Here is a 27,766-nt window from a genome sequence, read left to right as displayed (position 1 = left end):
CCGTGTATCCCAGGGCTGAGCCCACAGTAGAAACTTAATACTTAGGAAGAAAGTATTGCAAAGGGATAAATGAAAGACTAGCGCCGAAGGAGCAAACCCGCCTTTAAAAATCTTTCTTTAGTGCCCCTCATGTCTATTATTTCCCTGAATCCCCATGACCTAGAGGAGGGAGAGGCTATTAATTCCCGTTCTGCAAATGTGGGTGTGCCTTCTGTAAGCCATTCCGCGTTTAGTGGCACGCCGCTCGTAGGAGGCCACATCCCGATCCAGGCAGCGGGGTGGATTGGGGCTGGGGGACACACACGGGAACGGGACCCGGGAGTCACGCTCCGCTCGGGTTGGTTTACAATTTCTTGCGGGACTGCCCGGCTCCTGGCACAAACCACACCCCTTTGGGAATCCCCGCCCCCTCTGCTGCCCTGCACCTATCCGCCGCGAGCCAGACTCCCGGCCAATCAGAAGAAACGTTAGGCGGGCGCTGCGGTTCGGCGAGCCAATGGGCAGGCAGCCGGAGCGGGGCTTGCCCGGGCATGTGGGAGCTGCGGGCTGCTTGGACACCACGTGCGGGCCGGAGGACACGCGCCGCGCTTCAGGTGATCTCGGGGACCCTGCTCGGGTTGGGGTGCTCGGGCGGGCTGGCGCGGCGTGTCCCCGGCCCCGGGGTCCCGCGCGCGGTGTCCGTCCCCGGCCTGCGGTGAGGGATGGCAGGGGCCCGGCCAAGCGGCTCTCGGGGCCCTCCGGTGTGCAGGCCCGGGCGCCGCCTGTGCCGCGTCCCCGCCGTGCTCGGGGGTCTGGGGCCTGCGGGGGGCGGCGCCACCCGGCGCTGGGGCCCTGGGGCTCGATCTGGCGGGCTCGGCCCCGCCGCTGCGGCCAGCTAATGACCACCGCCCGAGTCCCTCCCGGGCTGAGGCCCGGCCTCCCCCGCGGCGCTCCTCGGGGAACGCGGGCGGCCGCGGGAGATCGTGCGGGGCTCCCGGCCTCTCCTTGCCTTGCCCAGAACTTTGAGTAGCACGGGGGGATCTCGGCGAGCCCGGTTTTCTCAAATTCGGGCGCTAATTAGTACCACGGCTCGGGGGTGGGGTCGCGCGCTCTGCAAAATACAGCTTCTCAGATCCCGCTCCCCAAAATGGCAGTTAGGACGGCGTGGCGGGGGGGCGGGTAGGTCTGAGGATCGGCGTTTTAAACAGACGTTCTGACTGCTTTGGTGGAAGCCCCAAACCTAGTTCCACCCGCGGTTTTAGTAAACCCTCGTTTTGTGTTCAGGGGAAGGAGACTTGGTCCAGGCCATCTAGCTTTCAGTGCCAGGGCACCAAGGAGTGGACCTACAACCGCCTGCCGCCTTCCCGACCAGCCAGCAGGTCGGCAGCCCTGCCACCGCAGGCGACTGTGATTTCGTGGTGCCTTTGGGGCCTTTGCTCTGAGGACTCTGCTGCTGGGGTCCTTGCCTTAGGCCACAAGCCCCGCGCGAAAGGCCCGGTGGCTGCTGATCCCCAAGTTCCTGGCTGGAGGGAGATTTGAGTGTGTCCTTACCCGAACTGTTGTGTTGTTTGAGCCAAACTTCTCTCCGACTTCGCTGAGCTCCCACTGGGGCCCAGGATGGGCGGGGCATGTCCTAGATAATTAATTGTTGGTTCTGACCTGTCAGCAGGGTCAGGGCCTGTAGAAGAGGACTTGTTTTCATCCCTCGAAACACAAGGCCACTTTTTCTCAGGGAACTGAATTTCTGGCTTCTTTGAAACCTTGCCAGCAGGGTCAGGGAGGCCACCGACCCTGCTCCGGGGCTCAGCTCCTGACCTGCAGAACCCGGAGCCCTCTCAAAGAAGGGAAGGGGCCCTGTTCTTTCCCTTGCTGGGCTGGGGCAAATTGAGGTTCTGTATCGGTCAGCTCTAATATGTGACCTGTCGAGGTGAGGATGTCGATTATAGTTACATGCACTTTTAAAAGGGAGAAGGTTTCTTGGGGAGTGGATGAGCAAGCCAGGGGGAAGATGAGTCAGGATGGGTCACTGTGCCTCGCCCTGGCATCACCCAAGTAGCACTCCTCCCCACGCCTCTTCATCTCTGCCACTGCTGTTCAGATTCTTCTCCAGAGCTCTTCCTATAAGGCAGTGGGGATCCTGTTCCCCATCAGTGCCTGGATTACACCCAAACTTTCACCCCCCTCCAGAAACAGTGGTCTCTCACTCTTCCCTCCACCCTCTCTGCTCCCCCACGACCTCCTTTTCAAATGTTCCACCAGCCTCCTTGCCCTCTCACAGTGCAGGTGCTTTGCCTCCTGGATGCAGGTGCTTTGCCTCCTGGATTTTCTCTGGATGCCCTTCCCTTTCTGTGCTCCTGGCAGACCTTCCTGAAACCCTTCAGCATGTCCCTCCACTGCCACCCTTCACTAACCCAGCGTTTCTGTCTGTCCAGTACTCGGACAGGTGAGTCTGTCCTTCGTTCACTGCTCCCATCCTTAGCGCACCCTGGTGTGAGCCTGATGGTCTCCTTGCCACAATTCCCTGTCACCTCCAGCCCTGTCTTCCCCACAGTCTGGCGGGTAGCAGGCCCAGCTTCAGCTCCCTTCACACACTTCTGGAGAGGACCTGCCCAATGCCACGTCTGGGGCTGGCTGTTGGGGGAGGGGCAAAGACACACACGTCTCTATCCCTGCCTTCGGAGCGCTTTGAGGTAGACGCTATGTAACTGTTGTCTTAAAGTGTGGTAAATTCTGTGGTTGTGCTGTCAGGCATGGAGGGGTGAATTTCTTTGCTCCCCAGCTAGACTGTAAATGTCTGGGGTCAGGAAGTCAGTGACTTCCCTCATTGCTCTGGGACTCCTTCAGTTGATCAGCAGACACCAGTCTGGGGATACCAGCTTAGGGGCTTAGGGTAGGCCCACCAGGGTGCGTGGTGGCCTGCCCAGAGTGGGGACAGAAGGTTAAGTGGTAAAAAGGGAAGAGGGACAGTTCCTCCAGCTGTGTCCCACCTTGTGCTTTGCGCCCCAGTGGCATCAGGCTACTCGTGGGCCCCTCTTCCTTAGCCCTGGGTTCCTTCTCTTTCCGGCATTTGCCCCTCACATGGCCACCAGTTCATCTCCCTGTCAGCTGGCGGGTTGCTCTTTCTTCTTCACTGAGATTTAATCTCTTCCAGCAAGGCTCCCAGAATCAGCCTCCAGCCTGTTCTGCTTCCCTAGCCCTTCTGACCCAGCCCTGCACACGCCTTGTGCTTTGTTTCTGTCTCTGCGGCGAGGCTAAGCTTCTTGGAGTCCAGGATCTGCCTTTGTTACTCTGGGCTCAGCACCTGGCACAGCTGGGACCCCAGAGAGCCTCAGGAGGTCTCTGAAACCCAGTGGGATGAAGGCTTGTTCCGCAGGCCTTCCTGGAGGAAGGTGTGCGAGGCGGAAGAGCAGTAAGGGGAAGGCCTGTGGCTTGGGAGGGCCAGTGAGGCCGGGCCGGGGCAGCTTTGGCCTGGGAAGAGCTGGTTACCAACCTGGGGAGAGTCTTACCCTCTCTGGGGGAAAGGGAGCAGGTAGTTATGAGCCCCGCCTGTATGTAATGTATGCAGAGCAAGTGCACGTGCATTGTGTCGTCAGGTCTTCAGCAGGAAAGGGGGGAGTAGGGCCATTTCGCATGGAAGGAAGCAGAAGCTCAGCAGGTCAGGTACCTTCTAAAGAGCCGAGTTAAACCCTGCTCTGCCTACTTGAAAGTCCTGGTTTTCTGGTCTGTTAAAAATGTACCAGCTGACTTAGCAAGTGAGTGAAGCTTTCTAAGCACGGCCCCTCACTCTTGGGCAGCTGCTGGCCTTGTTGCGTGGGATTTGATCTCGTCAACTCTAAAAAAGAACTTCACACATTTCCAGTGTCCAGTGATGGAGGGACCTGCAGACACTCCCTTTTCTGTTCCTCCTTTCTGTGAGCTGAGCCGGTTTACCAGCGTACCCCTGCCTGGAGGCTGTGGTGACTGAGCCACATGCCCGGCTATTGAAAACTGTTGTGATGAGTGAAGTAGAAAACCACTTAATAAATTACCTTATTTTGGTCAACACATAACCAAAAATACAACTATTGTGAGCCTCTCGTGAATTCTTTTCTCCAGTTTCTGAGGGCCTGTGCTTTCACAAGGGATTCTTTGTTTTTCAAAAATCTGGGATGGGGTTGCCTGGCTGGCCCAGCCGGAGGAGCATGTGACTCTTGATCTCGGGGTCATGAGTTTGAGCCCCACGCTGGGGGTAGAAATTACTAAAGATAAATTTTAAAAATTAAATAAATAAATAAATTTTTAAATAAAAAATTAAAAAGATTGTGTGTGTGTCTGTGTGTGTATATATATGTTTCTGTAGGCTTTATTTTCCCCTATCTGTACCTCTCTTAAAACTTGTTGATGCTGATGCTCGTGGAGGTAAGCAGTGGCTTGGAGGCCGAGACCGTGATTCTGGGTTCACCTCAGCTTGTGTGTCTTCCTACCTGAGCAGGTTACTTAACCTCTGTGCTCAGTTTTCTTACCTGTGGTTCAGGTCGTTGGGAATATTTAGGGATTCCCTGTAAAGTACTTAGAACAGTGATTTGCATGGGGGCTTGACTGAGTGCAGTGATGATTCAGCAAGGTCCTGGCCTCAGTGTGGGAGCTAAAGCATAGGGCTCTAGGGCGGCGCTGCTATGAGCCCTGCAGGCAGAGGCAGGGGCGACCGGGCACACCTCACCCAGTCCCTCTGCCCCATGTGTTCTCTCTGCAGAGCGCCGCCCTGCTGGCAGATCACCCCCCCCCCCGCCCCAGGCCTTACTTGCCCCGAGCGGTGAGCTGACTGGGATGGTACCCCGGGAAGGCCCTGAGTCTGCGCGGTGCCCGTGCCCTTCCCTGGCTAGCCTGCATGCCAAGGATGTGCTCCGGAGGAAGCACAAGAGGAAGAGCCGACAGCACCAGCGATTCATGGCCCGGAAGGCGCTGCTGCAGGAGCAGGGGCTGCTGAGCATGCCCCCGGAGCCGCGATCCTCCCCACTGCCCACGCCGTCGGTGGCCCTGCAGGGCACTGAAGCCACCAGCAGCGGGATGCAGCGTCCAAGGAATGAATCGGGAGGTGCCTCGTGGCGCAGAAAGCCCACCCCCAGGGAGTCCGCGGGGCCCTGGCCCAGCAAGTGCGTGGCTATTGACTGCGAGATGGTGGGCACGGGACCCCGAGGGCGGGTGAGCGAGCTGGCCCGCTGCTCTGTGGTGAGTTACCATGGTGACGTCCTCTATGACAAGTACATCCGGCCCGAGATGCCCATCGTGGACTACCGCACCCGCTGGAGTGGCATCACTCGGCAGCACATGCGCAAGGCCATCCCCTTCCAGGTGGCCCAGAAAGAGGTGAGGGCGGAGGTGTGGGGGCTTATGTGGATGGGTGATGGCCAGGGAAAGGCAGCCCTGGGTTTGAGTCACCACTTAGCCACTGGAAACGAGAGACTTTGGGAAAGTTGCTTAAATTTGCTGAACTGTGGCTTCCTCCTCCATAGACAAGGGTGCCTAAAATCCTGACCCATCTCTATGTAAGGATTGTTGCGCTGTCCAACGTGATAATGTTTGTGGAAAGACTGCCAATTGTAAGGTGTAGACCGCTCACATGTTACATTTTCTTTTTTTTTTTTTTTTTTGAGGGAGCGTGAGTGAGAGAGCAGAAGCAGGGGGAGCGGCAGAGGGAGGGGGAGAAGCAGGCTCCCCACCAAGCAGGGAGCCCAATGTGGGGCTTGATCCCAGGACTCTGGGATCGTGACATGAGCCGAAGGCAGACGCTTAACCAACTGAGCCACCCAGGTGCCCCTGCATTTTCTTTTCTGTTATAAAAGTACTATGTATCTGTTTAGAATTTGTAAGGCCCACAATCCTGTCACCTTCAGGCCTTAATGTTTCCATATATTTTCTTAGTTTTTCAGTGCTTTGAAAAAGATAAATAAGTGGTTGGGACAGCACTGATGTGCCAGGAATTCCCAGTTGTGCTTGACCGTAGGAAGCCCCTAAAGCCTTGTTAACAGTCTCAGCTCTTTGTGCCCAGATCCTTCCACGGAGATTCTCATCTCGTAGCCCTGTGGGCGTGGGGATGGCTCTGATGTGTGTGTTCCTGAAAACCATGCTGTGCCAACTTGCACAACGAAAACCTCAGAGCTTATGGGGAACATGGAATTAGGAACACAACACTCAAAACCCCTCCTAATAAAATCACCCCCAAGACAAAAAGCTAGAAACCTAATGACAGTGGTAGCCCCCATTTTGCGCAGCCTAGATGGCCAGGGAAGGGCAGCCCTGGGTTTGAGTCACCACTTAGCCACTGGAAACGAGAGACTTTGGGATGTCAGTAGTAAGGGTGGCACTGAAAACGTCCTGGTGGCTGCTTGTGAGAGTGGGTGTCAGGACGGTTGCGGTTTCTGTGATGGTGGCGAGGTCCCAGAAATGAGACAGTGGTGGCGTCAGGTGCAAGTGGAGGTGGCTCATCACACAGGTGACCCGTGAGCTCCCTGCGGGCTGTTGGAGGCGTGTGCGTTTTGTGCCTTCCCACGTGCCTCAGGTTAGCTGCGTGCAGTTTTCTTTTTTCTTTCTTGCCTTTTTTTTTTTTTAAGATTTTATTTATTCGAGAGGTAGAGAGGGAGGGAGAAAGCACGAGCAGGGGGAGCAGCAGACCCCACTGAGCAGAGAGCCCGACGTGGGGCTTGATCCCAGGACGCTAGGATCGTGACCTGAGCCGAAGGCAGATGCTTAACTGACTGAGCCACCCAGGCGCCCCCCAGGTGCAGTTTTCTTTGTCCACCTAAATGTTTCTCACGGGCAAAATCATGCATAGGTAAAGGTGAAATTTTGCATTATTCTCAAATAGTGTCCTAATATATCAATCATGTCGGAACATGCATTTTCAAAATAAGCATTATAGCAGAACTGCTTCGTGTTTCTGGGTTATTCTTGGGTTTAGGTGAATTTGGGAAATATTGGTACATGTGGTCTGGTGTCCACCTTTTTCACATGAGATATGGCCTAAGCATGGCCTTCAGAAAGTTTGGCGATGATTTAACCGAGCATGTCGCTCGGGCGTATTAGCAACGGGAAGGGACGCCTGTGGCAAACCGTCTAGCTCCTTGTTGCTTCCCGTGGCCTGCTTGGTGGGGCTCCAGGAACAGCACCGTTTCTTGTCTGCTCAGACTCAGCCCGTGCAGAGTGTGCTTGGTCCCTCCCTACCACATGCTGGTGGGGCGGTGTGACTGGAGTGTGGTGGCATGTTCCCACCACGGAAGTCTAAATGGCACCCTCTCCATCTGCTGTGAAAGCTGGGTTTGGTGATAAGCCGGACCTGGCCAGCAGAAGCGCGCGCGCGGGAGCCCGTGGCAGGTGATAAGGAGAGCCGGGCTCAGTGCCGAGGGCTGGGGGGTGTTGCAGGCCTGGGGCCTGGACGTGGCCTCCCTGGGGCCTGAGGACGGCAGAAGGCAGGGAAGAGAGGCGCACATTGTGCACATGGTGAGCACTGAGCCAGAGAGCAACGGCTTCCAGGGTGGGAAGTGGAGTCCTTCGTGGCCGGGGGGCAGAGGGGCAGAATCCCGAGGAGAGAGGCCGTGTCTGCTGATGCTCACAGAAGTTGCTGCTTGTGGGCTTATCTCCAGGGCCAGGCACAGGTCTGTGGACGTCAGCCAGCGGGTCTCTTGTCAGTCAGCTCCTGTGAGGCTTCCGTGGAGCCTCACTCATCAAGTCAAACATGGTCCCTGGTATTTTAGCTGAGCTGCCTTGGAGGGCTGGTGGATAGACTGACAGCGCTAAAGGCGTGCTTGGCAAATGTGACCAATCTGCTCCACTACAGGAGAGAACCACAGGGTCCTCATGTTGCCGGGGCAGTGGTGGGGGAGGCCTCCTGACGGGCAAGAGTTGGGGGGGGAGGGGGGAGGGGGAGGGGAGGGGGTGAGGTCTCCCAGGCTGAGAAGGGAGAGCCTGCGCCAGCAGGACACAGTTGCTTGTATTGATTCACTAGGAGACTTAACTCCACGTGTGACTTCCTTGCATGCACCCAACCACCCCGTTGAGAGCGCATTTTTACTGGTTAGAGAGCTGACCTGCGCCCCCGGGGCGTGGCAAGTCGAGGGGCGAGGCTTTGGACTTGAGGCAGCGTGGCTGAGTGTGGGGCTCGAGGCTCCCGTCTCCATGCTGCCACCCTTCGCAGGGATCCACGCCCTGGTGGTCAGGGCAGCAGCACGGCAGCACATGGCCTGCGCCTCCTTGACAGTGGGGCCTTCCCCGCCTCCTTTGTCTGCTCACAGATCCTCAAGCTCCTGAAGGGCAAGGTGGTGGTGGGGCACGCACTCCATAATGACTTCCAGGCCCTCAAGTATGTCCACCCTCGGAGCCAGACCCGGGACACCACTTATGTGCCCAGCCTCCTCCACCAGCCTGGCCTCCACACCCGCACCCGGGTCTCGCTGAAGGACCTGGCCCTGCAGCTGCTACACAAGAAGATCCAGGTGCGTGGGACAGGAGCAGGTGGTGCAAGCGAGGAGGGGCCCTGGGACAGGGCAGGCGGCTGTACCTCCAGGCTGCTTGTCATTCTTCCCCCCCCTCCCCGGGGACTTGGGTAAAGCACGGTGTCCCACACGTACGGGCAGCCCTGGGTGTTCTCTTCACCGTCCTTCGTCCCCAGCGGATTGTGACAGTCGGCCGCAGGCTTGCGGGCTGGGCTCTTCCAGACCTGTCCCCCACCCAGTTCCAGGCTCTGTCCCTGCACGTCACACGGAACCCACCTGTGGCAGCCCGAGAGGTGGGGCCTCCCTCAGGGGCAGCCAGTAACTCGCTTTCCCGAGTAGCACCCAGCCCCGCCCCCCGCCGTCCCGAGAGGACGCGTTCGGTGATGAGGGCTGTCGTCGCAGGCCGGCCAGCACGGGCACTCGTCCGTGGAAGACGCCGTGACGGCCATGGAGCTCTACCGGCTGGTGGAGGCGCAGTGGGAGCAGCAGGAGGCCGTCAGCCTCCCGCCCCAGCCCGAGGACCGAGAGCCGGACAGCAGCACGGACATGGAGCAGTACATGGAGGACCAGTACTGGCCCGAGGACCTGGCCCAGGGCGCCCGCGGGGGCACGGGGGAGGCAGGGGACAGAAGGGAGTGAGGCGGGAGAGGCCCCCAGGCAGCCTCCGAGCGGAGGAGTGGGGCGCGGGGGGGCCAGCAGAGCCCTGGGCATGGCACCGCGGGCAGGGCAGGGTGTGGCCAGCCGGCTGCTGGCGTCCAGGGAGTTGGGACCATCTGTCCTCTTGGCTCCCTCTGCCCAGGGCCGTTGTGGGCACTTACCCCCCACCCCACCCCCAGCCCTGTGGTTTGCTAATGGCACTTTACAGGCACTGTGAAAATGTCAGGGCGGCAAGCTTGGAGGACCCAGTGGGAGGAGGCCATGCTGGCAGGCCTTCCCCACCCCCGTGCTGTGCTGTCCTGGCGGGTGGTGTCTCCTCCCTGTGGTGGTCACTCAGCTCCGTGACTTGGGGTAAAGCTCTCTGCTCTTACTTTTCCTCTGCCTCTTCCTCCACAGGCGTTGTCAGGTTCAGAATGAATATGTCCCTGAACCTGTAGAGTTGAGGCCACTCTGTGGGACATTCCCTTCCTTTCTGTCTGAACTAGAACTCTGGCTGTCGCCATAGTAGGAACCCAGCTAGGCTGTGACGGACAGCAGAGCGTCCAGGCTCGTGGGGAGGTGGCACCAGGACTCACCAGGCACTGTTGTGAGCGGGGAAGGCGGATGGGAACTTTGGGTGGAGAGGGTGGCGTATTAATTTTGACCCAACTCAGGCACAAGCCTGAGAAACAAGACAGAAGTTTGAGTTCTGGGACCCCTCTGCAAGGCCACCAGTGTGTAGGGGGCGCCAAGGACGTGTCCGCGGGGCGAGGGCCAGGCCAGGGCAGCCATGTCCACACACGGGCTGGTGTCCCCTCAGGCACTTTGACCCACAGTTGCTGTGGTCATTGGGTTTTCTCCAACTTTCTGGATAGGTTCTCTGTCAGGATCTCATCTGCCACCCCTTTTTCCTTCTTTCCCAAGGGGCAATTTGGGAGTATTGAGGTTAACCAAGAGCTCAGGTCCACACTGACCTTTGAGCCCCATCTTTGCTTGCCACTTAATAGCTTTGAGACCTTGAGCGAAGTCTCACTCGAGCCCGTTTCCTCCTCTGTAAAATGGGGATGATGCTACAGCCTACCTCATAGGGTTGTCCTGGGGATCAAGTGCTGAGTGCTCAGCACCGTGCCTGGCACGCTGTGTTTTCTTTAGGGATCCGTTTCAGCCTCTTCTGGGTATAACATCTGAACCACGCCCCTGGAGTTGAGTGACTTTGCGACAAGGCTGTCCTCACTTGGCTGCTCCAGTGGGGGCGGGCTGATGACATAGCATGGAGGTTCCCGGTCCTCGCTGTGCCCTGCGGCTGGGCGACCTGTGTACACTCAGCATCTCCCTCCTCTGTGTGCAGGAAATGACAAGGGTTCTTATGTCAGTCTGACCCCAGCAGCAGGGCCAGGAACTGAGAGACACTACTGAAACCACACTACTTCCAAGTTGTCTGTCACCAGCTCCCTCCCCGACTGCAGGGCAGGGAGCCGCCTGAGGCATTGACCTCTGCTGGCCTGGCTCCACGCTTTGTTCTGGAGTCCTTCAAAGTGTGTAGTCGGCGCCAAACTCCCAGCCCAGCCATGCCATAGTTTCTTTGGGCTATGGGTTGAAGGGAGATGGAGCTATTACCAGTGGGAAAATGTACTGGGTTTAAAATCAGCTTTTTTGTAAAACCCATTTGTTCTGGAATAAAACTCAATTAGAAAAGTGGGTGAAGGGGCGTTTTCTGGATTCTCAGGCTGGAGTGGGCTGGCTTGGTGGAGGGATGTGGGGTGCTGGGGCACTGAGTCTTGCTGGGTGCTTTGGCCTTTGAGGTGGGAGCTTTCAAGATGATGCTTTGGGATGTGACAAGAACATTCTAGAATTGCTACAGAATTTATGTTGTTTATTTTTAAAAGTTTTATAACTGCCTTATTGTAGAGCCAAAGTTTGTTTCTCCTGAAGCTATGTACTCACTTTTCAAGAAAATGTTTAGTTCTAATTGTGATAAAATACACATAACATACAAGTTACCATCTTAACTATTTCTAAGTGGTGTTAAATATATTTACACTGTCGTACAGCCAAATTCCTGAGCTTTTTCATCCTGCGAAACTAAAACTGCTCATTAAACACTGTCTACCCTCTCCTCCCTCCAGCCCCTGGCCACCACCATTCTACTTTCTGTTTCTCTGAATTTGACTAGATACCCCATATAAGTAGAATCGTACAGTATGTATCTTTGTGATTAGCTTATTTCACTTAGCCTACGGCCCGCAAAGTGCATTCATGTGTATGTGTCAGAATTTCCTTCCTTTTTAAGGCTGAATAATCATTTGGCTGCATAGACCACATTTTGTTGATCTCAGTGAACACTTGGGTTACTTCCCCTTTTTGGTTGTGAATAATGTTGCTGTGAATGTGGATGTACAGTATCTTTGGAATTCTGCTTTCGGTTCCATGGGTGTAGACCCAGAAGTAAGATTGCTGGGTCATATATGGTGGTTCTGTGTTGTAAGTTTTGGAGGAACTGCCATACCGTCTTTCACAGTGGCTGTACCAGTTTGCCTTCCCACCAACAGCCCATAAGCTTTCCAGTGTCTCCACATCCTCACCCACACTTACTTTTTTTGTTTTGTTTTGTTTTTTTTGGTAGGGTATCCTAGTGGGTGTGGGGTGATACCTCATTCTGGTTTTAATTTGCATTTCCCTAACAAGTAGATTTTGAACTTCTTTTTGCATGTTTATTGATATATAGTTCATTTTTCATTTTTTATGTCTTTTAAAAAATGTATCCCATTAGCAATTTTGCATGACCCACATGAAATTGCTGACGTTTGACTGGGACGCTTCTGCCTGCCACCCAGGATTGAGAAATTTACACATCACATTTTGGAGCATAGGCCTAGCAGAGACAGATGGCTGGACAGGAATTCAAAGGTCAGGGTGCCCGTAGGGAGTGGTGTCTGACCCACTGTTATGAATCATCCATCCAGCCTGTGCCCTGTGCCCTGTGCCTGGGGCCATACACTGGCAGCCTCTGAACCTTGTACAATCACAGGTGGGCCAACTGAGGCAGGACGTGTGTCTTGTAAGGCTGAGAGGTTTGCCCTGAGTGACTCACCTGACCTGGGATTTGCCGGCATGGTCTGGCCAAAGGGTGACACCTGTTAAACTGGGGAAGCATCCCCTCTAGGAGCAGCCCCTCCCCCACCTGCCCCCTCCCCCCTGGCTGGGGTCAGGGCTTCCTCCCCTGGGCTTTCACACTGCCTGTGTCTAACCTCAGTGCACAATACCTGGGAAAAAAATTCAGTAGGTCCCAGGCAGGGCTCCAGGTGCTGGGGGCCTTGCAGCAAACCAAACAAATGGGAGCCGGAAAAGTAAATGAACAAGATACACGGTTATTTCCGATGATGCTAATTATTCCTACAGAAGAAATCCAGAAGGGAGAAGAGGTACAGTTTGTTTTGTTTTAAATTTTATATTATTATGTTAATTGCCATACATTACATCATTGGTTTTTGATGTAGTGTTCCATGACTCATTGTTTGTGTATAACACCCAGTGCTCCATTCAATACGTGCCCTCTTTATTTTTTTTTAAAGATTTTATTTATTTATTTGAGAGAGAAAACATGAGCAAGAGAGCACAAGCAGGGGGAGCAGCAGAGGGAGAGGGAGAAGCAGACTCTCCGCTGAGCAGGGAGCCTGACGTGGGGCTCGATCCGGGACCCTGGGATCATGACCTGAGCTGAAGGCAGACGCTCAATGACTGAGCCACCCAGGCGCCCCAGTATGTGCCCTCTTCAATACCCATCACCAGGCTAACCCATCCCCCCACCCCTCCCCTCTAGAACCCTCAGTTTGTTTCTCAGAGTCCATCGTCTCTTATGGTTCCTCTCCCCCTCTGATTCCCCCCCTTCATTTTTCCCTTCCTACTATCTTTTTTTTTTTTAACATATAATGTATTTGTTCCAGGGGTACAGCTCTGTGATTTGTCAGTCTTAGACAATTCACAGCGCTCACCATAGCACATACCCTCCCCAATGTCTATCACGCAGCCACCCCATCCCTCCCACCCCCCACCACTCCAGCAACACTCAGTTTGTTTCCTGAGATTAAGAATGAGGAGGGGCGCCTGGGTGGCTCAGTTGGTTAAGCGGCTGCCTTCGGCTCAGGTCATGATCCCAGGGTCCTGGGATCGAGCCCCACATCGGGCTCCCTGCTCGGCGGGAAGCCTGCTTCTCCCTCTCCCACTCCCCCTGCTTGTGTTCCCTCTCTCTCTGTCAAATAAATAAAATCTTAAAAAAAAAAAAAAAAGAATGAGGAGGTACAGTTTTAAATAGAGGCCAGAAAAGGCCTCAGTGGGAGGCCTGGGGGAGAGGGAGCAAACTGGGTAGGTAACCTGGAGGCAGAGCTTTTGAGATCCGGGTAGCACATGCCCAGGCCCTCTGGAACAGACAAAGCCAGTGTGATGGAAGGAGGTGAGAAGGGGTGGTGAAGGCGTGGAGAGGGGCTGACCTTTGCAGCATGACCGGAGACCTGATCCTGCCCTACTGGCCCTAGGACCCAGAATGGGAGGATGGGGGCTCGGTGGGGGGGGGGGGGGCGTTGCCTGGGCGGAGGCACCATGTGAATAACACAGAGACCTCAGGTTTAGGTGTAAACAGTGATGCAAGATGAGATTGGAAAGGCTGGTGGGGCAGGTGACAGGGTCTTGGAAACTGCACGGGAGCTGAGGTTTGCTTTCTTTTTTGGACAACAGGAAACCACTGTAGGTTCTTGAGCAAGAACCTACTGTCCCAAACAGTGCAAGAGGTTAGATGTGGGGAAACGAAAGTCTTCGGATTTGAAGGACATTCGGAGCAGGGCACGAAGGTGGCGGCAGGAAGACCCGGGAGCTGATGGGCAGGTGGGGATGGGGCAAAGGGGAAATGCGGGGCAAAGAACAGGAGGGGTGGGCATATGTTCTGTCTGAGACCTGAGGAGGCCAGCAGGGTGAAGGGTTGAGGTGCGTGGGGTCCTAGGGGGGGTTGTAGAAGCAGAAACCTCACCCACCATTGGATCTTCAGGGGGTTACTTTTTCAATGCACATTCACATCAAGTAGCACATTTTGCTTCATCTCCCTAAATCAGGGTCACAATCCTTTATGCATCTGAGAAACAAAAAGTCCCCAAACAGTCTGAATTCAAGCAAAAGTTGCTCATTCAGGATGGGAACCCAAAATAATCTCGTATCTCAAATTTGAACCAATTGAACGACAAACATGAGCAATGCCTTACCATTTAGACATACTTCAGGACTTGATTTTATTTTTGAGGCCTCTTCACGTCAGATGTCACTTGGTGAAAACACCAGGGACCTGGGGGGAATTCCTTTCCAAGCCACACATCTTGGTGACATCTAGGGGCAGTCAGATCCCACCACTCAAAGCTTACTCCTTGTGGGCCTGGGGCTGGAGGCAAGAATCTCACTGCAGTCCACGGTGACGCCTTCCTTATTGAAAGCTGGTTCTGTTTTTGTCCCAGCTGTAATTCATTCCTCTATTCAGTAAGTACCGAGTGCTCTATGTGTCAGGCCCTGTCTTAAGAGGTAAGAGTTCTAGCCTGGGAGGGGGTCGTGTAGTTCCTGGGAAGTGTAGCCAGGCTGGTGGGGGCTCCTCCCGGGCTTTCTTGTCATCGTCCTCCAACAGTATCAGCCCAGCTGGAGGCAGAACCTGTTGAGGGCAGACAGATGGTGGATTCTGAGACACCCCTGAAGCCCTGGAGACCCTAGGGGCTCCCTCCCGGCCTCCTCGCCTTCCCTGGGTGGGGGTGGGCTAGCCCCACTCTCAGCCTTCTCGTGCCCTGCCTATTAATAGCCGCAATGTCCCAAGAGCCCCCCCCCCCGCCCCCTGAGTGTCAGGTTGGTAGTGGTCCCGGAAGTTGTGGGACATTCTGTGGTCTCTGATCCTGGGGATGTTTATTCTCCAGGTAGGCGGAGGGTGAGAAAGGGAAGGGGAAGGTGTGGCAATCCGCTCGATTCCTATCAGCCACATCATCTGAGAAGGGGAAGGCTCCGAGAACTTGGTGGGGGGGGGGGGCGCAGGGGCGAAGGTGAGCCACCAGCACAGGGAGGCTGCGGGCAGCCCGAGGAGCTGGAACGGCCCAGCCCGTGTACCCGGCCTCCTGCCCCTGACTTCGCCTGATAACAAAACAGAAACTGAAACAGGGTCGGGATTCCCGGCGTGAAGTCAGAGATGAGTCACAGCTCAGAGTGACTGCACTAGCGGAGAAGTGGTACCAGACAGGCAGACGTGAGCTGAGGGCAGCAGAGGCAGGCAGGTGAGTGGGAGCTGGGGCGGTGTGGGGGGTGTGGGGGGAGAGGGCGTGGGGGGCGGCCCTTCCTGTCTCGAGGACCCGGGACTGCTGGGCTCGGGAAGCCGGGCGGGATGGGCAAGAGGCCAGCTTTGCCTGTTGCTGGGTGGTGTTCATGACAAACGGGCAGAGGGCACAGGCTGGTGGGGTGGTGGCCGAAGACACCTGGGGCCATGGTTGGCCCTTGGGTGATGCCCCCCTGCCTCCCCTCTCCAGTACGTCTGAGGGTCCCGCTGAAGCATGGCAAGCGGCCTCGAGGTGGTGGCCATGGACTGCGAGATGGTGGGGCTGGGGCCCAGCCGGCAGAGCGGCTTGGCTCGCTGCAGCCTTGTGGACTTCCATGGCACCGTGCTCTACGACAAGTTCATCCGGCCCGAGGGGGAGATCACTGATTACAGGACCCCGGTCAGCGGGATCACGCCTCAGCTCATGGAGGCGGCCACGCCATTTGCCGTGGCCCGGCAGGAGGTGAGTGGAGGGCTGTCCGCCGGTCAGGCCAGCGCGGCGGGGAGGCCGCGGCCCGCCCGCCCGCCCCCGCCACACATCCACATGCACACTTCCCTGGCACCTTCCCCAGATGCCAAATCTGTGACCTGTGACCCCAGATGTGGCAGATTCCCCCCACCTCTACATGAGGGTGCACTAGGGCATCCCTTCGAAGGCCTCCTGCCCTCAGACAGCCTTAAACTCACACCTGGGGAAACTTCAGGGCATCCGGTCCACCCTGCTGGCCTTGTGATGGGTTCCACCTGATGTTCCCCACGGTGGGATTCTTTTCTCTCCCCTGGCTGCCCCTGGTCAGCCCCACGAGGAAATGAGGAAACAGGGCTCTCACTGGCTGGGCCCTTGGTAGGGGGCTCCTGGTCTTGGAGAATAGGCTGGAGCCCCTGGACGGAGGGGAGAGCTTGTGCCCAGACCCATGGTAGGCCTTCCATCAGCTTGAGGTCAGTATGTGGCCCCAAGATTTCCCACCCTCCCGGTTCACCTAGTTGTGATAACTTGTTCAGGTCCCAGTTTCTTTCTAAAGATTTTATTTTATTTGAGAGAGTGAGAGAGAAAGCACAAGAGGGGGGGTAGGGTCAGAGGGAGAAGCAGACTCCCCGCTGAGGAGGGAGCCTGATGCGGGACTCGATCCCAGGACTCCGGGATCATGACCTGAGCCGAAGGCAGTCGCTTAACCAACTGAGCCACCCAGGTGCCCGGTCCCGGTTTCTGTTTCTGTTTCTCTGAATCACTAGATGGAAAGCAAACTCAGTCTCTCTTGCACCAGCTTTAGTCACTTCTGGGAAGATTAGAAGGGCAAGTAAATTCACCAGTTTCTAGGCTGCCTGGGCTTGGGGGAAGTCCCGGAGGAACAGAGGACCAAGGTTTGGCCCAGGTGCACACACCACATGCCCGATTTAAACGCAAAACATAAGCAACCATAGCTCCTGTTTCCCAAGCACCGGTGGTCTGGAGCTCGCTCACACCTCACGGGACAACCACCAGGAGGGTTCTCAGGAGCTGTAAACCCAGAGTTAAGAGGGCCAGTCTTGAATCCTGGCTGGTGACTTAGCAGCTGAGTTACCTTGGGCAAGTTGCTTGGGCAGCCTCTCTGTGTACCCAGTTTCCAGCTCCTGAAACAGAAACTGAGTGTAATAATAGTAGCAATTTCATAGGATTATCATGAGGACTGAGAAAGTGCCTAGAGAGAGTGCCTCTATAAGGACTCCTTAGCTGTTACAATCGTCTGTTATCCCCATATTACAGATGTGCAAACTGAGGCCTGATTGAACTAAGTGTATTGGTTTGCTGGGGCCACCGTAGCGAAGTACCACAGACTGGGGGCTCAAACAACAGAAATTTATTGTCCCACAGTCATGGAGCCTGGAAGTCCAAGCTCAGGGTGTCGGCAGGCTTGCTTCCTTCTGCGGCTGTGCGGGAGAGTCCATGCTGCGTCTCTCTCCCAGCATCTGGGGGTCGGCCGCCAGTCCTGGGTGTGTCTTGGCTTGTAGAAGCGTCAGCTCAACCTCTGCTTTCATGTTCGCCTGTGTTCTCCTTGTGTGCGTGTTTTATGCCCCTGTTCTCGTTTATAAGGACAGCAGTCCTGTCGTATTAGGGCCCTGATGGCCTCCACCAATTACATCTGCAATGACCCTATTTCCGAGTAAGTCACATTTTGAGGTACTAGGGGTTAGGATTTCAACGTATGAATTCAACCCATAACACTAAGTGACTCGCAAAGGTTCACATAATGAAAGGTGGTCAGGATTTAGAGCTTAGGCTCAGACCTCTAGGGCTGTGTGTCCAGTAGGGGGCCGCCGAGCCCCATGTGGCTATGAGCGCCCCAAAAGTGACTGGTCTGAACCGTGATGTGCTGTAAGTGTAACATACACATGGGATTGCAAAGACTTGTATTAAAAAAATTCATAAAATACCTCAATACTTTTTTATATCACTTACATGTTAAAATGATAGTATTTTGGAATATTAGGTTCAATGAAACATATTAAAACTAAATTCCCCTCTTTTTACCTTTTTAAATATGGTGATTGGATGATTTAAAATTACACATGTGTACATACCTACTAAGAGGAGGCCAGGGAGCCCTGAGCTGGGGATGCGGTACGTCCGCAGGGCTCTGGAAAGACTCCGTGAGGCTGGTGGTATTCACAAGGGGTTTTTGGAGCCTGTGTCTGCAACCCAGTGGGCCGCAGAGAGCCATGGAAGATTCTTGAGCAAGAGCATGGCAGGATCAAACCCAAGTTTCGAGAAGACTAGACTGGGGCTTGCTGTGGAGGACAGACGGTAGTGAGCAGAGATGGCAGTAGGGGGCGAGTCAGAAGCCCTGGGAAGGCGTCAGCGGACAGTGGACTGGGAAGAAAAAACATGTCAGGATGGAGGTGGCCAAAGTCACCAAGCAAGGGAGGGCAACATAAGGAAGGGTGGGTTGGATGTTCAGGGGTCAGCAGGAGGCCCGGGGACACGGCAGGAGCTCCCCACACTCAGCTCCCCACTGAGCAGTCAGGTGTCTCCATCCTTCACGGTCTTCCTCTCCCCAGCCCTCCACTGCCTCCCTGGCAGAGCGGCAGAAAGGCTGGAGAGCCCAGAGTTGGCGGGGGGGGAGAGGAGGCAGCAGGGAAATGCTGCTCACATTCCCTGGTCTCGACATGCAACCAAGTCCCTGCATGCCTTTGAGCACCGGCCTGGGCATCGGGCTGCCTAGGTCCCCATCCACATTCGGTGCAGAATGCTTCGAATCTCAGCTGAGATCGGGCCAGGCACGAGGCTTCCCGTGTGTAGCTCAGAGCCCTGCCCAGAGAGGGAGCCAAGAATCTAGAGACCAGGCAGACCTTTGAACCACATCTGGGGTTTACATCTCCTGCTCCATCACTCACTGCTTGGCGTGACCTTTGGCAAGTTCTCGAACCTTTCTGAATCTGTTTGCTCATCAGTGACAGGGGGTGCTAATGCCTCCTCCCTGGCCTCCAGTAGGTTGCATGCAGTGCCACGGCCTGTAGCCCAAAGCACAATGCCGGGCCCGCGGCCGATGGTCACTAGCTGTGCCCATGGAGAAAGAAGGGCAGACGCTCACATGATAGGTCTGAGTCCCCTTTCTGACTTCCCTTGAGAACCGTGGTCTTAGATTCGGGCTCTCATTTTCTGCCTGAACAGCAGGGATGCTGTTCCAGAGAAACTTTCCCAGGCCTGGCTCAGATCACAGCCTCCCCATACCACTGTTCAAATACCTCCCATGGCTCCCCATTGCCCAAGGTCCCCCAGCACAACACTCGTGGACCTCCAAACCCTACCGACCTGCCTTTCCTGCCTTCCTTCCTAGCTCAGCCACTCTCCAGCCACACCCCTACTCTCCCCCAGCCCCCATCCCTGCCCCGGAGTCAGCTACCACGCTGGCTGGCGGGCTCAGGCCAGAGGAGTCCTTTGTGATGCGCTCCCCCACCCTGCCCACCATCCCCACCTCCCCAAGTGGGGCCTCTAGTTCTCCTTGCTGTGGCCCCTGTACTTTAAAGCTTGCGCGTCCACACACCTGGTCTGCCTAGTTCCACATGGCTGCGATGTATTTTTTTCTGCCCCCAGACTGGATGGTGTGCTTTGCGCACAGAAGGTACCCTGAGAATGTTTGTGGGATTAGAGTCGAATTGATTTTCACAAAATACAGGAGTTCCGGCAGCTGTGTGGAACAAAATTGCCTCTGCCCTCATGCTGGCCTTGGCTGCCAGGAGGCAGGGATGCACACCCAGCCTGGGGCCGGAGGGCAAGCACACTGTCCTTAGACGTGTGTGGATGGGTCTGTGGCCTCTGGCTTGTTGCTAAACTTCTCTGTGCCGGTAGGAGCATCTGTGACACAGGGTGGGTGAAGCAGCACAGGGGAATCCAGCACCATGTCCTGGCTCTGTTCTAAGCACTCTCCACACACCACTGCCTTTGCTCCCCACAAGAGTCCTGGGAAGTCGTTAACCAGCATCGCTACCCCATTTTACAGAAGAGCAAACAGAGGCACAAGGCTGAGCAAACTGTCCAAGGAAGGCGTAGAGCAGAGACCCAAATCAGAATTTGCTCCAGAATTTGCTCTGGGATATTCAGTCCCATGATCGACATGTATAAATGTGCTCTCGGAATGCTAAGTGTCCAGTGTATATAAAGGGACGGTGTCAGGCCCAGCCTGTGCGTGAAGATGTGGGACAACGCAACAGCAGTCATTTGTTTCCATGAATAAGGACACAGAGGCAGCTCGATCCACTCTATCACCCATAGGTTCTAATCCCAAAGTCAGAGACGGGGCTCACGGGTCCCAAGATGCGCTGGGGTGGGGGGGTCCCAAAAGGAAGAAGCCTATCAGCCATTTATCAGACCCCTCCCCCCCCCCCCCCCCCAGGGCTGGGTGACACCTCTCAGGTGAGTCTAGGGCTCGCCAGGCCTTGGTTTCACGCAGGCAACTTTCAAACGCTGCTCACCAGCCTGTCTTCCTCCGACGGGAGCCGCAAGTGGGCCCTGCTCCTGTTGAGCCATAGACTAGCCCATGGCGGCCAGCAGGGCCCTGGGGAGCCACGAAGCCCCACCCGGCCCACCCAGGAGGGTTGTACATGGGATCCTGCTACTCCTACTCCCTTCTCTCTTTATTTTTTTGAAATGTGGTCACATTACTTTTATAGTGGAAAGTGACTGCCTGTTATCTTCTGAAACCTCTAGGTCTGACCATCATCTAGAGCGGTGGTTCCCAATGTGGAGTGATTTTGCCCCCCCCAAGGGACATTTAGCAGTATCTGGAGACATTTCTGGTTGTCATAAGTGGGGCAGGGGGTCTGCTACTGACATCCAGTGGGGAGAGGACAGGGATGGTGCTAAGCCATCCTATAATGCACAGGACAGCCCCTTCCCCGGCCACACAGACACCAAAGAAGTATCGACAGTGTCCAAGTTGAGAAACTGCTCTGTAGAGCCCCACAAATCAGGCTGTCAGCGCAGGAGAGAACCCATAAGGAGACAGGTCCGGAGAGGGGCAGCGACTTGCTTAAGGACACATAGCAAAGCTGTGATTCAACTCGATGTTCGGATTCAGGGCTCTCACCTGGTGGGTTAATGCGGTTGTTGTTGTTTTTCTAACAGTAATTTTTAATCGGTTATAGTTTATTTTTTGTAAGTTAATGCTCTCTTAATGTTAACCCAGTCTGTTGAATAGCATCTACCCGTGACCGGGATTGGGGAGGGATAATTACATTTTTAGTTGGCACACAAACCAACTGAATCCCATGAAGCCTTCTGGTTTAGGAGGGAAATGCAGCAGAAGGGAGCCCTCCTACAGCTGTTTCCAGTATAGCCGCCCTTGCCTGGGCCAAGCGCACTGTCGGGGCCCCGCCACTGGGCCGGTATCTCTGGGGCCTGGCCAGTTGGAGGAGGATGACTTCACCATCCAGGGTTCCCCCAGCAGAAGCAGCCTTGTGGGATGCAGGCACAAGCTGGGGTGGGCACACCTGCAGAGTGGGGCAGGGGACCGGAGGAAGGAGGGGACCGGGGCCACTCCAGAAGGTGACAGAAGGGCCTGGCCCTCCGGATTTTTAACAAGGGCCCCAGGTGATTTTTCTGATCAGGCACATCTGGGAAATACTTGGAACGAGAGTGGGAATGCGGTGGCATCAGGCTGTCACCCCCCTTCCGTGTGGCACCGGCACACGCCACCGTGTCCCCCTTTCCCCGTCGGTAAGATGGCATGACGATTCCAGCCTCACAGGGGCCCCATTCCTGCTTCAGCAAATCCTCAGAGAGCTGACGCGGGTCCGTCACCACTCTCCCCTCCGACATCATTACCGCTGAACTAGGTTCTCAGCAGGTGGTGACAAGGACAACTGTAATGATAGGGACGGGGTCAGGCAGATCCGGCCACCTCGCTGCAGCTCTCAAGTCACCATCTATGTCCCCTGGGCAAGCCTCTCCACCTCTCTGGCCCCCAGTCCCCTCCCCTGTGGCGGGGAAATCGGAATCCTCGTGCTGAGAGCTGCCCCGGGGGAGGTGAGAAAGTCCCCTGGCCCGGGGCCAGCGACGAGAGCAGGTGGGTGAATGGCCCTCCTCCAATCCACTGGGCTCTCTCCAGGAATTTGAGACTCTGCCTCTGTGTCTGACACACCTGCCTCCTGACGCTGACTCAGGGCAGGTCCCGCGGCCAAAGCAGGTCGCACAGCCCTGAGGTCCCGCCCCCGGGCTCCAGCAGGCCCCCCACTTCCCTCCCCAGTCCTGCCTCAGGAAGTCCGTGGAGCCCTGGCTGCGAAGGGGCCGCTGGAGCCTGACCTTTCCCGGCCTTCACCGTACAGCTGGGGAGCCGAAGCCCAGACGTGGTCTTTGACCTCTGAGAGCACACAGCCGGGACCTGCAGTCTCTCCCTGCCCCGCGCCCGGCATCCTTGGCCTGCACAGTTGCGGGCATCTCTCTGCCAAATAGATTCTTCTCTTTTCCTGGCTTCCTCTTCCTTCTGCTTGTCTTCCCCTTGTATTTTATCTGTCTCATCTTGAGTCCCGTGGTGCTGACTGTAGCCACCACCACACACCCTGCCCCCCAACCAGCCCCCAGACCCTCGGGCTCCGGAAGTGATTAAGTTCCCAGGAATCCACCTCCCAGGGACTCGTCATCTTGTGCCTGGGACCCCGTGGCTGCCGTTTCTGGGATGGCAAACAGTCCCTCGGGGCTCTGTGTGAACTGGGCCCCGAGCCAGCTCCTCATTGGGGGAAAACAGGCCACATTGTTCGGGAATGTTAAAGGATGTCTGCAAGAAAGGGCGCGTGACCCCCGGCCGCCAGCGCGGCCCTAGGGCTGGCCACTGCGCTCTCCTCCACACGCAGGCCTTGAGCTGCTGCTGAGGCCGTGTGCCCTCGCCACTCACGTGAGCCCTGGATCAGCAGCGGCGGCACCAGCTGTCGAAATGCAAAATCGGGAGTCCTGGATGTCTGGGGCTTCACCGGGTGACGCCTCAGCCCAAGCGTGAGCAGCCCTGGTGTCCATCCGACCGGCCCAGCTCCATTCCTCAAGCGAGCCTCCCCAGTCCCTAGGCTGACTGTGGGCTCTGTGCAGCGGTGGCCTTGACAAACCGACAAAACCACGGGAACGGGGAGGGGGTGATGGGCAGGCTGGTGACACTGCCTGCTGACAGGAGATGGACAGACCCCATGGACAAGTCGCCTCGTGTCTCTGAGCCTTGGCTTCCCCTTCTGTAGAGTGGCCACAGGGATCCTGTGGTGGCCAAGGGAGAGCGTGCAATGCCCCACGTGATGTCCCAGGAGGCCACTAGAAGCAGAAGCGGGGCACGGGAGGGTGTTAGCCCTGTAAGAAGTCTTCCCCCAGGCACAGAAGACAGCGCAGAAGCTATTGGAGAGCTGTCCAAAGGGGGGCCTGAGCCCCAAGCTGCCCCTCCAGCTCCGCCCGAGATCCCCCCTCCCATCCTCTCTGATGGCAGCCAAGGTAAAGAGAGGGGAGTGGCCCCTGTGGCTCGAGGTAGGAGATTGTCCACTGGGCCACCATGGGAAAGGAGTCAGGATAGAGGCAAGACGGTGGGCTTGGGCACGTGTGAGGGTACTTCAGGGGTTGCTCCCCAAAGCTCAGCTGTGTGGCTGGTGGGGGCCTGGAGCAGCCTCTCTGGGAGTGTGGTGGAGATGAGCAGCCTGCTGGCTTTGAAGGCTGGCTCTCGCAGAGTCACTAACTAGCTCTGTGACTATCCCAGTGATCTAACGGTGCTTCGCGCATCACCTCCAAACAGAGTGGCTCGAACAAAGGTCAATATTTACTTCACTCGTGCATCTGCAATTTGGACAGGGCTTGGCTGATGGGGCCAGCTGGGAGGCTCAGGTGTCCCACAGGCCCGGAGCCGGAATCATCGGAGGTTCACTTGCCCACCCATCCGGTGGCTGGCGCCGGGGCCCCTCGGGCATGGCTCTCTGCCTGCCTGTGGTCGCTCCAGCAGGTGGCTTCGGGGTAGCTCGGGGCTGCTGGGGGACTGGCCCCCAGAGAAGTCAGAAGTCACACAGGCTGGCCCATATTCGTTTGAGGCAAGGGGGATTGAGCTCCATCTTTGGAGAGCAGAGGTGCCAAGGGATCCGCAAACTTGCTTTAAAATCCGCAGAGTAACCTGGGGCAAATTATTTCCCTTTCTTGGTGCTTCAGTTTTTCTCCTCTGCAAAATGTCAGTCAAATACAGGCCTCTCTCATCGCTGTGTTAGCTTTTTATGGTTCTGTAACAAAGCATAAGCTGAGTGGCATGTGTTAGCTCGCCGTTCCACAGTTCAGAAGTCTGGCACGGGTCTCAATGGCCGAAATCGAGGTGTGGGCCTGGCTGCGTTCCTTTCTGGAAGCTCTGCGGGAGGGTGCGTTTCCTTGCCTTTTCCAGCTTCTGGAGGCCGCCGTGTCCTGGACGCCTGGCCCCTTTCTCCCTTGTCAAGGCCAGCAGCTGCATGTCAAGTCCTCAGGGCAAATCACTGACATCCACATATAAGGGCCCTTGCGATTATGTTGGGCCACACGGGTAATCCAGGTGATCTCCCTTATTGGGAGGTTGTCTTCTACCTGAAGCCCATCTGCAACTTTTAACTCCCTTCTGCCAGGCAACGCGTCTGCATCTTTGGGAGGTCATTATTGTGCCTGCCACAGTAGGGTTGTTGAAAGGATTAGATGACATACTTAGCCTGGCACATGGGCCGTGCTCAGCAACGGCCACTGCTATTACACGTGGAAGCCACTGAAGGAGTTGGGGACACGCCTTTGGCATGGACCTCAACTACTGAGCGTGAGGAGGGGCCCGGTCCAGTCTCCTCATTTTATAGAGGATAGGCTGGAAGCCCAGAGAGGGGGGACAGTTTGCTCACAGTCACACAGCAAGCCGAGGAGGGGCTGCTTCCTACCAGTTGCCCCAGATCCACGCAGAGGACCCTGCGTGAGGCATGGGCTGTGTGTCTTCCCGGCCAGATCCTGCAGCTCCTGAGAGGCAAGCTGGTGGTGGGTCACGACCTGAAGCACGATTTCCAGGTGCTGAAAGAGAACATGAGCAACTACACCATCTACGACACATCCACCGACAGGCTGCTGTGGCAAGAAGCCAACCTGCTATCCTGCAAGCGGGTCTCCCTCCGGGTGCTCAGCAAGCGTCTCCTCGGGCGGCACATCCAGGTGAGCAACCCCCTGCCTTCCCGGGCTCCGGGGGGCCCCCTCCCCCCAGGGTCTCCAGAACCCCCACATTTGGCCCCAAAGATGCTCTGCCCACCACCTGCCCCCCCCCACAAAGTCCTGAGCAGCCGTGGGCTCGCGAGCAAGGAGGGGTGCTGGCTTCGGGCTTCCCCGGCCCCCGGCCCCAGACAAGCACCAGAGTGCGGGAGGTTTATTCAAGAGGTGACCCCAGGTTGCACTGGGAGAGCGAGGATGTGAGGCAGGGAAGGGAAGGCACCCAATAAAGGTTTTGTTCATGTGTTTTTAAACTCAAGCCAGTTGCCCCGGGATGACTGAAGCTTAACCCCACTGCAGGCCTCTGGGAAATCCCACAGACCTCAGATTTATGCAGGGAGTGGAGGTATTGACAGCTCCCATCAGGCACAGCTACTGCTGCTCCCGGGGCCCCCCACTCCTCAGCACCTCCAGGCGAAGGCGCCTGGGTGCTGGTGCTTGGGAGGTCACCAAGCTGGCAGGGCCCAGGGCGGTGGGCCAGACACTAACAGTCGCAGCTCCACGTGGGGGCCTTCCCAGTCAACAGCCATTTATCAGCACCTACTCTGGGCCAGGCTGGACGGGGTACTGGAGACGCACGGCTCGGCAGGGCTGGACCCTGTGCTTGAGCAACTCTTGGTGGACGGGTGGGCCGGGAGGAGGGCAGGTGTGCACTGGTCCGAAGGGTGAGTCTTCGTGGAGGGGGACGGGGAGGGGGGAGCAGGAGCCCCAGCCTGAGGTGTGAGGCACGCTTGGCCGGGTGACCGGGGATTGTGTAGGTCACAGGGAAGGGACCTGAATTTGGGCCCCTCTGTTAGCCTTGTGGCACACAGGACCAAGGACAGAGTGGTCATCACACGGATTCACTGAGGTAGCACTTTAGAAACATCGTTTTGACCTATTTTTTATATGGGCCTGGTGCCCTGGAGCTCCCCAAGTGTCTGACAGCAAGTCTGCAGCACCCCCTACCCCCACTGGTGGATTAGCACCTGGAGGGCACAGCCCGGCTCTCCCACTGACCCACATCCAGGCCCTGGAACCTGGGGTGTGAGCGGGGAAGGCCCGGGTCACACGGGGTCTCTGCCTTCACCCCCAGCCCACACCCCTGCTTGTACCTATGTCTACAGAACAGCCGCTTTGGACACAGCTCGGTGGAAGACGCCAGGGCGACCATGGAGCTCTACCGGATCTCCCAGCGCATTCGAGGCCGCTGAGGGCCCGCCTGGTGGAGCGGGACTGGAGCTCCGTCTTCGTCCCGAAGTCTTCGTCTCTTCAAGACAGCAACCCCCTTGCTTTTAGAAAATGCGTCTTTAGCAGTAAAATAGCTCTATTTTTTTCCTACTCCATCATTGGATACTCCTCTTGCCTTTTTCTGAGCCGGGTAAGGGTGATGGGCCCCAGTCCGTGTGGTGCTTAGAAGACCATCAAGACTGAGCTGGAACGGAGTTGAGGGGAGTGAGTGGCGGGGGGGGGGGGGGGGGTTGGTTTCCTGAATAATCTTGAATCCTGTGTATCCAAGAAGCAGCTGGAGGAATCTAGGTGGCATGTAACTAAAGCCTTGCCCCTGCCTCCCTTTTCCTGTTGCATTTACGCCCAGGGCAGTGGCACAGAGGCTCAGAGGTCCATTCGTGCCATCTTGAAATGGGTGCCACGGCTGTGGCACGGAGGTACGGAGAATGTGCTGACCTTCAGCAAGTCATCCCTCCTCTTGTAAAATGAGGAAGCAAAGGTAGTGGATTTTGAAGTCAGAACTAAGTTGGAGTCTTGGTTCTGCCATTTAGTAGCTAGAGTTGAGTTACTTAATTTCCCCGTGCCTCAGTTTCTCCATGTGTAAAATGGGAAATTCTTTTCTTTTTAAAGATTTTATTTATTTGACAGAGAGAGCACAAGCAGGGGGAGCACCAGAGGGAGAGGGAGAAGCAGGCTCTCCCCTGAGCAGGGAGCCCGATGTGGGGCTCCATCCCAGGACCCTGGGATCATGACCTGAGCCGAAGGCAGACGCTTAACCGACCGAGCCACCCAGGCATCCCCTAAAATGGGGAATTCTAACAATTGATAGGGTTCTTGTGCAATGTTGCACACAAAGCCCCTAGCACCATGCCTGTCAGAGCTTAAACACCCAGCAAATGTCAGTAACGGGTGGTTACTGTCTGCATCACTCTGATCTAGGAGACCCCAGGGAGAGCAGCTACACTCTGCCACAGGGGCCGGACCTCTGTGCCCGGGTGCCTCTAAACCAGAATTAGTGTGTGTGTGTGTGTGTGTGTGTGTGTGTGTGTGTGTGTGTGTGTGTGTGTGTGTGTGTGTGTGTGTGTGTGTGTGTGTGTGTGTGTGTGTGTGTGTGTGTGTGTGTGTGTGTGTGTGTGTGTGTCGGGGGTTGTGGGGGCAGCTGATTCTGATCAGGACCTCCACCGGTGATTTCAATGCCCAGGACATTTGAATCACCTGAGATGCTTTTTAGGCGACCCCAGTCCCTAAGCACAGCATTCTCACACAGGACAGAGCATCAGCATCACCTGGAGGGTGCTGGACCCCAACCCCAGAATTGCCAACTCAGCAGGTCTGGGGTGGAGCCCCAGAATCTGCACTTCTCACAAGTTCCCCGTTGATTCTGCCGCTGCTGGTCCGGGACCATGCTTTGAGAGCCACAGTGAAGCATCAGCTGATTGTCATGTGCGGCCACGG

General features: G+C 56.3%; 2 protein-coding genes across 5 annotated transcripts; both read left to right on the top strand.

Annotated features, from left to right (window-relative positions):
- Positions 1 to 492: 492 nt before the first annotated feature.
- AEN (apoptosis enhancing nuclease) lies at positions 493 to 13,892 on the top strand. 4 transcript variants are annotated; one of them, XR_015768598.1, is made up of 6 exons: positions 493 to 593; positions 4,712 to 5,325; positions 8,247 to 8,447; positions 8,850 to 9,455; positions 12,656 to 12,842; positions 13,815 to 13,890. XR_015768598.1 is itself a non-coding variant. In XM_028122082.2 (4 exons), the coding sequence occupies exons 1-4, from the start codon at positions 497 to 499 to the stop codon at positions 9,084 to 9,086; spliced, it is 1,149 nt and encodes a 382-aa protein (XP_027977883.2). In that variant the 5' UTR covers positions 493 to 496; the 3' UTR covers positions 9,087 to 11,083. The 4 variants fall into 4 exon arrangements, 1 of the variants encoding a protein (XP_027977883.2); XR_003612113.2 differs by lacking the exon at positions 12,656 to 12,842 and having other exon boundaries at positions 13,815 to 13,892; XR_003612112.2 differs by lacking the exons at positions 12,656 to 12,842; positions 13,815 to 13,890 and adding an exon at positions 11,854 to 12,575.
- Positions 13,893 to 15,281: 1,389 nt separating this feature from the next.
- ISG20 (interferon stimulated exonuclease gene 20) lies at positions 15,282 to 26,427 on the top strand. The gene is made up of 4 exons (XM_028122083.1): positions 15,282 to 15,373; positions 15,623 to 15,874; positions 24,851 to 25,051; positions 26,209 to 26,427. Exons 2-4 carry the CDS (start codon positions 15,647 to 15,649, stop codon positions 26,293 to 26,295), a joined length of 516 nt encoding a protein of 171 aa, XP_027977884.1. The 5' UTR covers positions 15,282 to 15,373; positions 15,623 to 15,646; the 3' UTR covers positions 26,296 to 26,427.
- The last annotated feature ends 1,339 nt before the right edge of the window (positions 26,428 to 27,766 follow it).

The sequence above is a fragment of the Eumetopias jubatus genome, unplaced genomic scaffold (assembly GCF_037043125.1).
Source record: "Eumetopias jubatus isolate StellerSeaLion01/CBP00866 unplaced genomic scaffold, mEumJub1_p1.0 scaffold_7, whole genome shotgun sequence".
In the NCBI taxonomy this organism is placed as follows: domain Eukaryota; kingdom Metazoa; phylum Chordata; class Mammalia; order Carnivora; family Otariidae; genus Eumetopias; species Eumetopias jubatus.
The sequence above is the reverse complement of the archived record's forward strand: the minus strand, read 5'-3'. Positions and strand labels throughout refer to the sequence as shown.